This window comes from Schistocerca nitens, chromosome 12 (assembly GCF_023898315.1).
Source record: "Schistocerca nitens isolate TAMUIC-IGC-003100 chromosome 12, iqSchNite1.1, whole genome shotgun sequence".
NCBI lineage: Eukaryota > Metazoa > Arthropoda > Insecta > Orthoptera > Acrididae > Schistocerca > Schistocerca nitens.
In genome coordinates, this window is record NC_064625.1 from 152,546,372 (window position 1) to 152,560,640 (window position 14,269).

Below are 14,269 nucleotides of genomic sequence, written 5' to 3' on the forward strand. Positions count from 1 at the left end.
AAAATAGACAATCCACCAAACATAACAGACATGGAACACTTCTGGAGCAACATATGGTCAAACCCGGTACAACGTAACAGGCATGCACGGTGGATACAAGCAGAAACAGACACATACAAGATGATACCACAAATGCCTGAAGTGATAATTTTGCAGCATGAAGTCACCCAAGCAATTAATTCTACTCACAACTGGAAAGCACCTGGAAAAGATAAAATAGCAAATTTCTGGCTAAATAAGTTCACCTCAACATCTTTCACATCTAACTAAATTATTTAACAGTTACAATGCAGACCCATACACATTCCCTGATACACTTACACATGGAATAACTTATCTGAAACCTAAAGATCAAGCAGACACAGCAAACCAAGCTAAAATCGCCCCATAACATGCCTACCAACAATATACAAAATATTAACTTCCGTCATTACACAGAAATTAATGACACATACAACACAGAACAAAATTATAAATGAAGAACAAAAAGGCTGATGCAAAGGAGCACGAGGATGTAAAGAGCAACTGATAATAGATGCAGAGGTGACAGATCAAGCTAAAACTAAACAAAGGTCGCTACACTACGCGTACATGGATTACCAAAAAGCTTTTGATAGTGTACCCCACTCATGGTTACTACAAATATTGGAAATATACAAAGTAGATCCTAAATTGATACAGTTCCTAAACATAGTAATGAAAAATTGGAAAACCACACTTAATATCCAAACAAATTCAAATAATATCACATCACAGCCAATACAGATTAAGCGTGTAATATACCAAGGAGACTCATTAAGTCCTTTCTGGTTCTGCCTTGCTCTGAACCCACTATCCAACATGATAAAAAATACAAATTATGGATACAATATTACTGGAACATACCCACACAAAATCACACATTTGCTATACATGGATGATCTAAAACTACTGGCAGCAACAAATCAACAACTCAACCAGTTACTAAAGATAACAGAAGTATTCAGCAATGATATAAATATGGCTTTTGGAACAGACAAATGTAAGAAAAATAGCATAGTCAAGGGAAAACACACTAAACAAGAAGATTACATATTGGATAACCACAGCGACTGCATAGAAGCGATGGAAAAAACAGATGCCTATAAATATCTAGGATACAGACAAAAAATAGGAATAGATAATACAAATATTAAAGAAGAACTAAAAGAAAAATATAGACAAAGACTAACAAAAATACTGAAAACAGAATTGACAGCAAGAAACAAGACAAAAGCTATAAATACTTATGCTATACCAATATTGACCTACTCATTTGGAGTAGTGAAATGGAGGAACACAGACCTAGAAGCACTCAATACACTTACACGATCACAACGCCACAAATATAGAATACATCACATACATTCAGCAACAGAAAGATTCACATTAAGCAGAAAGGAAGGAGGAAGGGGATTTATCGACATAAAAAACCTACATTATGGACAGGTAGACAATTTAAGAAAATTCTTTCTAGAACGAGCAGAAACTAGCAAAATACACAAAGCAATCACTCATATAAATACATCGGCTACACCACTGCAATTTCATAACCACTTCTACAACCCTTTAGATCACATAACATCAACAGATACGAAGAAAGTAAATTGGAAAAAGAAAACACTATATGGCAAGCACCCGTATCATCTAACACAGCCACACATCGATCAAGACGCATCCAACACATGGCTAAGAAAAGGCAATATATACAGTGAGACGGAAGGATTCGCGATTGCAATACAGGATCAAACAATAAACACCAGATATTACAGCAAGCATATTATTAAAGATCCCAATACCACAACAGATAAATGCAGACTTTGCAAACAACAAATAGAAACAGTAGATCACATCACAAGCGGACGTACAATACTAGCAAATACAGAATACCCCAGAAGACATGACAATGTAGCAAAAATAATACATCAACAGCTTGCCTTACAACATAAACTAATAAAACAACATGTTCCCACGTACAAGTATGGACCACAAAATGTACTGGAGAATGATGAATACAAATTATACTGGAACAGAACCATTATAACAGATAAAACAACACCACATAACAAACCTGACATCATACTCACCAATAAAAAGAAGAAATTAACACAACTAATCGAAATATCCATACCCAATACAACAAATATACAAAAGAAAACAGGAGAAAACATTGAAAAATTCATCCAACTGGCTGAGGAAGTCAAGGACATGTGGCATCAGGATAAAGTTGGCATTATACCAATTATACTATCAACTACAGGAGTCATACCACACCATATCCAACAGTACATCAACACAATACAGCTACATCCAAACGTATATATACAACTACAGAAATATGTAATTATTGATACATGTTCAATTACCCGAAAGTTCCTAAATGTAATGTAACATATACCGTACAGTTAAAAGGAAGTCGCGCTTGATCAAGATCCGCGTCACTTTCCATTTTTAACCAGACATAACATCTGAGAAAGAAAAGAAATAATAATAATAATAATCACTCAGTGCCAGGTTGGGAGAGTACGGCAGACAGGGAACAATTTTTAATCTGCTTTTCACCAGAAACTGCTGGATGATCTATGTAGTGCATAACCAATTGCCCATGCGCTACTTTTCCAGGTTTTTTCCTTATGGTCTTCCTCAACTGCCTCAGAGCATCATTGTAGAACACTGCATTGATGGACTGACAAGAAGGGTCAAATTCCTTATGAACAATTACTTCCATATTAAAGGAACAGGTGAGCATGGATTTCACAACATTCCTCACTTGCCAGTCTTTCTTGGAATGAGGTAATTATGGACTCTTACACTGTGTCAACTGCTCCTCGGTGTCATGATTACAGCTTTCATCACCAGCAACAATCTTCGAGAGAAAGTATGATTCACTTTCTAGCCTTTCATGAAGTCCTCTGCAGACTTGTGATGCTGTTTCTGCTAATTGCTGAGAATTTGCAGACCAAAGTTTACGGCAATCCATCACTCTTTCAGTTCATTGAATGAAATCCTCCTGACACAGCCATAAGACAACCACACAAAATTGCATGTGTTCCGGATGGTCTGTCTACAGTCTTCCAGCACAGTATTTTGTACAGCAGCGGCATCTTTAAGAGTGAAGCCAGTAGATGGTAATACTGAGTGAGGATCATCATCACATGATGTTCTACCATTTGTAAAACGTTTAAAGCAGTTGTAAGTCTGACTCTGACTTAAGGTGTCTTCCCCAAACGTTTGCTTCAACATGTTATGTGTTTCTGCCACAGTTTTTCGAAGTCTGAAATAATTCAAAGTCTGAAACAAAAGTTTATGCACACGCATTGCTCCTGGACACCCAACAATGTCAATTTCACAAAACATGCAATACACGACAATGGGAACTGTGCATAAAAACTACATGCAAACACCTATCAAAAAGCCACTTGAGATATCGGCTCATGAAGGTTCAAAAAATGGCTCTGAGCACTATGGGACTTAACATCTGAGGTCATCAGTCCCCTAGAACTTAGAACTACTTAAACCTAACTAACCTAAAGACATCACACACATCCATGCCCGAGGCAGGATTCGAATCTGCGACCGTAGCGGTCACGCGGTTCCGGACTGAAGTGCCTAGAACCAAGAGGCCACCGTGGCCGGCGGCTCATGAAGGATATGAGGTATCACCTGGTGGTGTTTAGTCATACTTGCTACACTTCAGGGTCTACACAAATATTTTGGGAACTTTTAGAGAGCATCTCTTAGTTGCTGCAGGCTCCAGTTGCCATTTCTATAAAAATGGACTAGTACTTATTTCTAATTACAATATCACACACGAAAATCCAGTTTTCATTGCAAATATAAATTCTTCATTACTAATCCTTTATACATTGTTACGTTGTTTAAATTAAAAACATAAAAATTAATTTTTTTCAACTCCATGTACTTTACTTATCTTTTTAAAAAGGATGATAACAATAAATGTAGTAAGCATCGAGTTATAAGCCTCCTGGAGTCAGCCTAAACATTATATGCCAAAATCCTGAATGCAAGCCTTAAAAGTATCACAGAAAAGCTAATCTCTACACAACACTCTGGATTTAGAAAAGAATGTCCAACTATTCACAATGGAATTACGCTGCAACAAGTTATAGAAAAGAGATGAGAGTTCAAGAGGGAAACCCACCCTGCTTTTGTGCATTTTCAGAAAGCATTCAATAATGTGAATAGAGAAATGCTATGGAATATCGAGGCTGAATGGGGTTATCCATGTCACCTCATAAATGCCAGTAAGACTCTATACAGAAACATCAAAATTGATATAGATATGGGAAATATAACAACAAAGCCAATGAACACAAACAAGTGGTTCATTTATATATGAAGATGATGTGACTTACCAAATGAAAGCGCTGGCAGGTCGATAGACACACAAACGAACACAAACATACACACAAAATTCAAGCTTTCGCAACAAACTGTTGCCTCATCAGGAAGGAGGGAAGGAGAGGGAAAGACGAAAGGATGTAGGTTTTAAGGGAGAGGGTAAGGAGTCATTCCAATCCCGGGAGTGGAAAGACTTACCTTAGGGGGAAAAAAGGACAGGTATACACTCGCAGACACGCACATATCCATCCACACATACAGACACAAGCAGACATATTTCTTTAAATATGTCTGCTTGTGTCTGTATGTGTGGATGGATATATGTGTGTGTGCGCGAGTGTATACCCGTCCTTTTTTCCCCCAAGGTAAGTCTTTCCGCTCCCGGGATTGGAATGACTCCTTACCCTCTCCCTTAAAACCTACATCCTTTCGTCTTTCCCTCTCCTTCCCTCTTTCCTGATGAGGCAACAGTTTGTTGCAAAAGCTTGAATTTTGTGTGTATGTTTGTGTGTCTATCGACCTGCCAGCACTTTCGTTTGGTAAGTCACATCATCTTTGTTTTTAGATATATTTTTCCCACGTGGAATGTTTCCACATGGGAAAAATATATTAAAAACAGAGATTCCATGACTTACCAAACGGGAAAGCGCTGGTAGATAGGCACAATAAAAAACACACAAACACACAAAATTTCGAGCTTTCGCAACCCCCGGTTGCTTTGTCAGGAAAGAGGGAAGGAGAGGGAAAGATGAAAGGATGTGGGTTTTAAGGGAGAGGGTAAGGAGTCATTCCAATCCCGGGAGTGGAAAGACTTACCTTAGGGGGAAAAAAGGACAGGTATACACTCGCACACACACACCTATCCATCCACACAGATCCCTCCTCATGTTCAAATTCTTGTCCTCCTAGAGCTTCTTTAAGTGGCCCAAACCAGTGAGAATCACAGCGTGACAGGTCCAGGCTGTAAGGAGGATGATCCAAGTTGTGAGCAGTGTCTTTCATCAAGTTTTGAGACAAGCAGAGCCGCAGTACAGAGCTGGCATTATTGTCTACATCTACATCTACTTGATTACTCTGCTATTTACAATGAAGTGCCTGGCTGAGGGTTCAAGGAGCCACCTTCAAGCTGTCTCTCTACCGTTCCACTCTCAAACAGCACGTGGGAAAAACAAGCACTTAAATTTTTCTGTGCGAGCCCTGATTTATTTTATCGTGATGATCATTTCTCCCTATGTAGGTGGGTGCCAACAGAATGTTTTCGCAATCTGAGGAGAAAACTTGTGATTGAAATTTCATGAGAAGATCCCACCGCAACAAAAAACGCCTTTGGTTAATGATTGCCACTCCAATTCACATATCATGTCTGTGACACTATATCCCCTATTTCACGATAATACAAAACGAGCTGCCGTTCTTTGTACTTTTTCAATATCATCCATCAGTCCCACCTGACGCGGAACCCACACCGCACAGCAATACTCCAGAATAGGGCAGACAAGCGTGGTGTAAGCAGTCTCTTTACTAGACCTGTTGCACCTTCTAAGTGTTCTGCGAATGAATCGCAATCTTTGGTTTGCTCTACCCACAATATTATCTATGTGATCATTCCAATTTAGATTATTTGTAATGGATGTCCTCTCGAATCAGCCGGTCGCATTTTTCGTGGCACTATGTGGCCCTGATGTGGTTTGCCAGTTCACAGGAGTAATCTTCATCAACTGTGTGTCACTTGTGCAAAAAACACAATGATCAAAATGCTTTGGCGATAGAAAAAAACGGGTCAAAGAACCTTGTCCGTTGCCAGCCGAGTCTTGCCTTTCACTGGCGCTGTCTCACTTTTCGTCCACCACACTGTACTGGCTCGATTCAACTCAGGAGTGTACAGTGGACCAATATTTCATCACAGGTGACAGTCTGACTCAAATATACAATTGTAAACCTGGCTACAAGCCTCTGACAGACCTCCAAACATTTCAATTTCAGATCTGCAGTCAAAAGGAGAGGGACCCACCTAGCACAAACATCACAGAACTTTAGGTCTTTTGTGGTGACCGCTTGACAGTTCCCATAACTTATTCTGACCCGTTCTGCAGTTCCAGATACACACAACTGTCGATTATTCTCAAGAATGGCTCTAACTGCGCAAAAGTTTTCATCTGTAACACTGGTCTGAGTGTGGCGATCGTGTTTCTGATTTTTTATTCATTCTCATCCTGTCCTTAACTCTTTGTGCTAGGCAAACACATGAGTCCTTGACAGTGTTTTGTCCTCAAACTGTGCAGTCATTCTCTGCAAAACTTCTATAACTTTAACTCCTACACAAACAAAGAATTTTATACTTACGCATTGCACCTGTTGCTTTAATGTCACGCTCATTACTGATGAACTGGTTGAAAGCGTGGAATGGCCAGCTCTCCCCACATATGGCGACCCCTACCCCAAGCAAACAAGAAGCACCGGTCCAGCCCTACCAATTGTAGATGCTCACGAACAAAAATCCTGTTTGTGTATTTACTCTCATATTTAATGTCCATTGATACAAATTCAAAATCTGTGGTGACATACAGAGGGCTGGTCATGAGTTGTGATCAGATAGCTCTGCCAGGCAATTTCACATCAGTGCACACACTGCTGCAAAGTGAAAATTAATCCTGGATTATCATCCATGCAAGATCCTTAATTATATTACTATATTTTGACTTTTTGTACGATGGACATTCTCTCGACCTCATTTTCATTCTTCAGGAGCTACTGCACAGCAGCCAGCACTCTTGACTTACACAGTGTTGGCATCAATGTGTACAACAACTGAAATTGGTTTTAGGTGTCCACTGACCATCTTCGGATTCGGTACTTATTAGTGGCATTTTGTCTAAAATATAATGAGTGTGCAATCTTTGGTGAAGGACAATTGGCACAACATAAAGTACAAAATACAGGGAAATGATTCATTCATTTTCAAAGCTCTACATTTGCAAAGTATTAAATGTTGAAATATGACTGATGTATGAACAGGACAATTAACTCACCAAGTATACATTTTGCACTCTATAAATTTTCTACAAGTGCCCGTCTGGTCACAGAATGCACATCCAAGTGGTAGTCAAGTTTGTTCCATACCTAATGTAGCAACAGCCTGTAAGTGAGCATCACAGCAGGACAGATGTGTTCTCTGAGCTGTTCCAGTGTTCCTGGCAGTGGGGGAACACAAACAAGGTCCTTAACATACCCCCAAAGGAAAAAGTACCAAGGCATTAGTTTAGATGACATGGGGGCCAACATCTTCACCACTATCCCCAATCCAGCAATGCAGTAGTTCGTCATTTAGGTAGGAACTGTTGGGTCAGTCCAATATGGATGACGAGACAGAGAGTAATATGTATGGAATCTCATTTACTTAAGCTCGTTCTGCAAGTTCAAATAGTATTCCACACTAGTCAATTACACAGACACATTCATCAAAAACAATCACAATAACAGAGAGGCAAACTAGTTAGACTGCAGAGGCTCCAAGTAAACTCCACAACTAGACTGGCTGGCATCGGTGTGGCATCTTCTGAAGGTGGTTCGGCAGTGGCATTACTCACGTGTGCAGCAGTGGCTGTGTCTAAGAACTGGCTGTGGATTGGCACAATAATCACGTGTGTTATTGCCAACCTTTAGACAAAAAATCCCCGGCATAGGTCGACAGAGTATGACACTGCAGCAATGAACATTGATGGTCCAATTAACGTGTGCTTCATCTTATTGATGAAGTTGTGGAAACAACCAAAACTGTAACATATCCAGGTGAGAGATACCAGTCATAGTCTTCTCACAGAAGAAAAACGGTCCATACAGTTTCATTTGTGACACTGCACAACAAACACTAACCTTTGGTGAATCTCATTCGTGCAGCACAATTTCACGAGGATGTTCAGTACTCCAACACTCTCACATTGTGGCAATTAACATTTCCACATAAATGGAAGGTCGCTTCAAAGCTTAATGCCAGCTTGGCAGCAAAATGTTCATAATCAAATGCTTTCTGCATTGTGATGCAAAACTGAAGGCCACCAGCCATAATCTTCCAATTTTAAATGCTGCACAAGCTGTAAACGATGTAGTTCCAAATTTTGCACTGCTACAGTATTCCAAGTTCGTGGCTTGTGAGGATGATTGATTCTTTCTTTAAATGATGACTGACAACCTCAGCTGCCGACAGGTGTTGTTGTTATACCTCGATGTGGACAGCTGAAAATGTGTGCCCCGACCGGGACTCGAACCCGGGATCTCCCGCTTACATGGCAGATGCTCTATCCATCTGAGCCACCGAGGACACAGATGAATAGCGCGACTGCAGGGACTTATCCCTTGCACGCTTCCCGATTCTTTCTTTCTTTCTTTCTTTCGATTGTGTACAAATCTTTCCCTCATCCTCTCCTCAGTTGCATCTAGCACACTTGATCAGCTTATATAGTGGAGATGGTGAGTAGCAACTATCCTTTAATAATATTGCTACATTCCACCCTGGATTTTCCACTGTTTGATTTTTGACACTTGATCAACCAGTAAATTTCAGTTTAGAGAGACGACTACAGTCCCTTAATTGCTGATACCAACAAACAATGCTCTGTTTACATGGTGGTTCTTCCCAATAACTCCTTCTGAATGTATACTGCACTGTTACAACAAATGCATGCTGCTCTGTTATAACAGATAAGCATCTTACATATTCCAACACACAGAAACTCTTTTCTTGCTTTGTCACAATTTTTTTAGGCCTGCCAATATTGGGCACAATGCTAACTCAGTGAGTTTTCAGTTGTTTTCATGAAGAAAACTAATGGATCTTTTACAACATCCTTATAGTTCCTGTGATCTTGCATAAGTCTGACTGGTAGAGTTGGGCACTGGTACCACTGATGATATTATTTAAATGTTGTCATATAAGTTCCGCCACCACTACTACTACTACTACTACTACTACTACTACTACCACCACCACCACCACCACCACTTAAAGAGTTGCAACATATTCTGTTTACCATATACGAGAATAGTTTGAAAAGTTCTCGGGACGGAATAGAAGAAAAGTACTTACATAGCTGAAACTTTTTTTATTTTTCAATGTAGTCTCCTTGTAGATAGTGCACTTGGTCCAACAATGTTCCAGTACCTTGATCCCATCTCGAAAATGAGTTTCCTCCAGGTCTGCAAAATAGTTGTCAACTCTGGCTATCAATTCTTCTTTTGAAGTAAATCTTCGTCCACGAAGCAAAATTTTCAGTATTCGGAAGAGACGGAAGTCTGACGGAGCCATATCAGGTGAATAAGACGGGTGTGGCAACAATTCATACCACAGTTCATGTAATTTTGGCACGGCAACAGCACGTGTGCAGGTGGGCATTGTCTTGATGGAAGATGACTTTCTTCCTTGCTAAACCTGGCCTTTTTTTCGCGTATGTTTTGTTGCAATTTGTCCATTTTTAGCATAGTTTCTCCAGTAATTGTTTGCCCAGTGGGGAGATAATCTACAAACAGAATCCCCTTCACATCCCAGAACACTGATGCCATGCCCTTTCCCGCCGAAGGAATTGTCTTTGCTTTCTTTGGTGGTGGAATATCAGCATGTTTCCACTGCTATGACTGTTTTTTTGTCTCTGGGGTAGAGTAGTGCACTCAAGTTTCAGCTGTGGTCACAAACCGGTGCACAAAATCTTGTTTGTTTCTACTAAAACGGGCCAAACATTGTTCTGGTATGTCCACTCTCACGAGTTTTTAATCCAGCATCAAGAGTCGCAGCACCCATCTTGCAGATAATTTTTTCATTTATAATTCTTCAGTTAAAATGTGATATACCCTTTCAGATGACATCTGGCAAGCACGAGCAATCTCACACACTTTAAATCGCTGATCCTCCGTGACCATTTTGTGCACTTTCTGAAGTAGTGACACATCTTGGCAGACCACTGTGCGGATCATCATCTAAGCTCTCCCGATCGAATTTAAATTCATTTGACCACTTGGCAGCAGTGTAATATGAAGGGGCAGAGTCCCCCAGTGTATTCTGGAAATCAGCACGAATGTTCTTTGCTTTCATTCCTTTCTTTCTTTGTAAAGTACTTAAACACTGCTCAAATCTCGATTTTTTTCCATCTTCGCAAATCCCTACATGGCAACAACAGAGCCACGTCACCGCCACAGCTCTCTTCCGAGAACACTGACGTGGACGTGGCACGTATTTACAGGCAACAGTGGAAAGAATATCACGTGAACAACTTGTTGCGCTAGAGCTGACCTCTTGTGGTGAATCTGAAATCTTTTCAAGCCACCCTCATAACAAGGCTCTCTATGAGAAAAAATGTAAACGATCTGAACTTGTTTGTAAATTTGTTGGAAAGATAGTTACTTTTAATACAAGAATTACAAATTTATCAATAGCAAATAATTCTTATTACTACTCATAACATTTTACTTGCCTCTGCCATCAAGTTGGCTGATGAAAATGCTAGACAACAATTAACTTGTGACAAACATGCTATCCTACAATGGAAAGTTCAGTGTGGACATTGCTTGAGCCTTAGCTGCTGGAGACAGTAGCCATACGTGCATGCGGGTGCACACACACGTGCACGCATTTTTACCCAAATGTATTTACACACACACACACACACACACACACACACACACACACACACACACACACACAAGCACGAGCGTGTGTGTATAAATACAATTGGATAAAAACTGCAACAACTGTGTTGTAAGAAATTGTACCTTATTAATTAAAGCATTATCTACTCCATAAGCAACATTTATGCTCCACAACAAAAAAACCAGTCACCAGATCTGCTTACAGCTGCAAGCATTTGAGATGATGGATCTGCGAAAATGCTGCATCAGAAATCCGAATAGCGTGACGCAGCCTCAGCTCCCGCAGAACAGGGCATCCCAGGGATATAGCGACTACAGCATCGTCTTCCAGGCCGTATCCGTCCCACAGATCCAACAGCTTCAGCTTTGACAAACCTCCATCCCTAAAACACAAAGACTGCATTGAATTATCTTACCTAACAAGCCAGAAGATTCTTTTTCTTCATTAAGGCTAATTCAAGGTACAGTGTATTGTTAATCAACATGAAGTTGGTACTAATGGTGACAGAGCAACGAAGATTTAATTTCCAGTTTAAAAACTGGAGTGAACATTTGGCAGTGTGGTGAAGACCTAAAAAACTGTGGCATATGTGGGGAAGCAGGTGAAGGGATACAGCCGTACCTAAACAGCAGATAATTAGCATGCCGAATTCATAGGACTGCTTCCATTACAGTGTGCACATACTAGTCACAATTGGTTAATACTGACTTACTTGTTTCTAAAGGGAAATCTGTACATCATAGGCTTTGTACATTGAAATAATTCAACATCTGCAACTGAAAATCTGTGAACGGACCAAGACTCAAACCTGGATGCTCCGCTTCTCTAGAACGGTTGCCTTAACCACCTTGACCATCTGGACGCACTTCCCATTTGACTCGTATTCCCAAGTGCTGTTATCACCGACGTTTTGACCCCATTCATTTTCCCTTCGCTCGCAGCCACACTGTATTCCCACAAGGGGACGAACGGCAGTACGCTTTTGCATCGAAATAGTCATACGCCCATTGGGCGTATCTAAATGATTACACACTGAGGTGACAAAAGATATGGGATACCTCCTAATATCATGTTGGACCTCCCTTTGACCAGTGCAGTATGGCAACTTCATGTGGCATTAATTCAGCAAGTTGCTGGAAGCTCCCTACAGCTGTGTTGCTGGTGCAGGATTTTGTGCACAAACTGACCTCTCGATTATGTCCCATTAACATACGCTGGGGTGCACGTTGGGCGATCTGGATAGCCAAATAATTCATTCAAACTGTCCACAATGTTCTCCGCACTAATTGTGAGCAATTGTGGCCCAGTTACATAGCTCATTGTCATCCATAAAAATTCCACTGTTATTTGGGAACATGACATCCACAAATGGCTGCAAATAGTCTCCAAGTAACTGAACATAACCTTTTTCAGTCAATTATTAGTTCAGTCGGACCAGACGACCCAGTCTTTTCCGTGTAAACACAATCCACACCACTGTGGAGCCACCGACAGTCCGTACGTGCCTCGTCGACAAACCGTGACCGGGGCTCTGTGAGGTCTTTGCCACACTCGAACCGTACCGTCAGCTATTACCGACAGAAATCGGCACTCGTCTGACCGGGCCACAGGTTTCCGGCCGTCTAGGGTCCGAACGATAGCGTCACGAGCCCAGGAGAGGCACTACAGGTGCCGACGTGACGTTCCGTTAGCAGAGGCACTTGCACCGGTCGTCTGCTGTCGTAGCCCAGTAACGGCAAATTTCGCCACACTGCCCTGACGGATACATTCGTCGTTTGTCCCACAATGATCTCTGCAGTTATTTCGTACAGTGTTGCTTGTCTGTCAGCACTGACAACTCTATGCCAAAGCTGCTACTCTCGGTCGTTCAGTGGAGGTCATCGGTCACTGTATTGTCTGTTGTGAGAGGGAATTCCTGAAATTTGGTATTCTTGGCACTCTCTTGACTCTGTGCATCTTGGAATATTGGATTCCCTAACAATTTACAAAACGGAATGTGCCTCTTGCTCAAACTAATAACATTCCTCGGTTTGTTAATTCTCATTGTGAGGCCATAATGTGTTGGAAACATTTCCACAGTAATCACCTAAGTACAGATGACAATTCTGTCAATGCACTGCCCTTTTTATACCTTGTGTACCTGATACTACTGCCATCTGTATATGTGCATATCACTATCCCACAGCTTCTGTCACCTCAGTGTATGAGTGATGCAGTGTCTATCTGAAAGGACAGTCACAACACATGTACACTTGTTTCTAACGTGCGACATACATTATCTGATTGAAAGTATCCACACACCCCTACGTACTGCAGATTTGACCACGTCATAATAGCCAGACCCGTCAGTATAAAAGTAGACGGGGAGCACTGTGATGTCGGCAGAGAAGTGCTAACAGGAAGTGGGGTCGGTCAGGAGGGCTCAGTGGCTTCAAACATGGAGTAATCACTGGATGTCACCTGAATACCAAATAGGTCCAGAACATTTCAACAGCTCTAAAGCTGCCCAGTTCAACTGTCGGCGATGTGACTGTCGAGTGGAAATGCAAAAGAACAACTGTAGCTACACTGAGACTAGGCAAATCCCGTGCACTAATGGGCAGGGACTGCTGAGCACAAGAAGTGTGCTTGTAAAGAAATCACACAGAATCAGAGGGAGGAATCACTTGTGAATTCCTGTGTACTACCAACAATGACTGTGAATGACGAATTACGAGGGGCGTTTGAAAAGTCTGTGCAAAGTCCGAGAGATGGCACCACCAGCGCATATCGAGGTCCTGCTCAGTTATTAGCATCTTTGGAAAGAACACACACCAAGTTTCAGCCATATTGGTCTATTTTTTTCTGTTTGGCATTCGTGTGAATCAAGAAAGTCCAGCGATTGTCAAAAAATGGACGAAAAAGAATTTCATGTGGTGATTAAACATTACTCTATGAAAGGCAAAACGCCTCAGGAGACTAAAGAGAAGCTCGATAAACATTACGGTGACTCTGCACCTTCAATTAGAACAGTTTATAAGTGGTTTCAAAATTTTCAGAGTGGCCATATGGGCCCAAATGATGCTGAACATTCTGGATGCCCTGTGCAGGTTACGAATCCAGATATCATTCATAAAATCCACGATATGGTGATGGATGACAGAAGAGTTAAGGTCCACAAGATTGTTAGTGCTGTGGGCATCTCGAATGAACGGCTACATAATATTTTGCATAAACATTTGGACATGAGAAAGCTATCTGCAAGATGGGTTC

At 41.1% G+C, this 14,269-nt stretch overlaps 1 protein-coding gene across 1 annotated transcript in view; it reads right to left on the minus strand.

Annotated features, from left to right (window-relative positions):
- LOC126215171 (uncharacterized) overlaps positions 1 to 14,269 on the minus strand; it is a 134,514-nt gene that overhangs the window by 32,671 nt on the left and 87,574 nt on the right. The window contains exon 7 of the mRNA XM_049941838.1: positions 11,220 to 11,399. Coding sequence (XP_049797795.1) covers positions 11,220 to 11,399 — 180 coding nt within the window. The remainder of the gene's footprint in view (positions 1 to 11,219; positions 11,400 to 14,269) is intronic.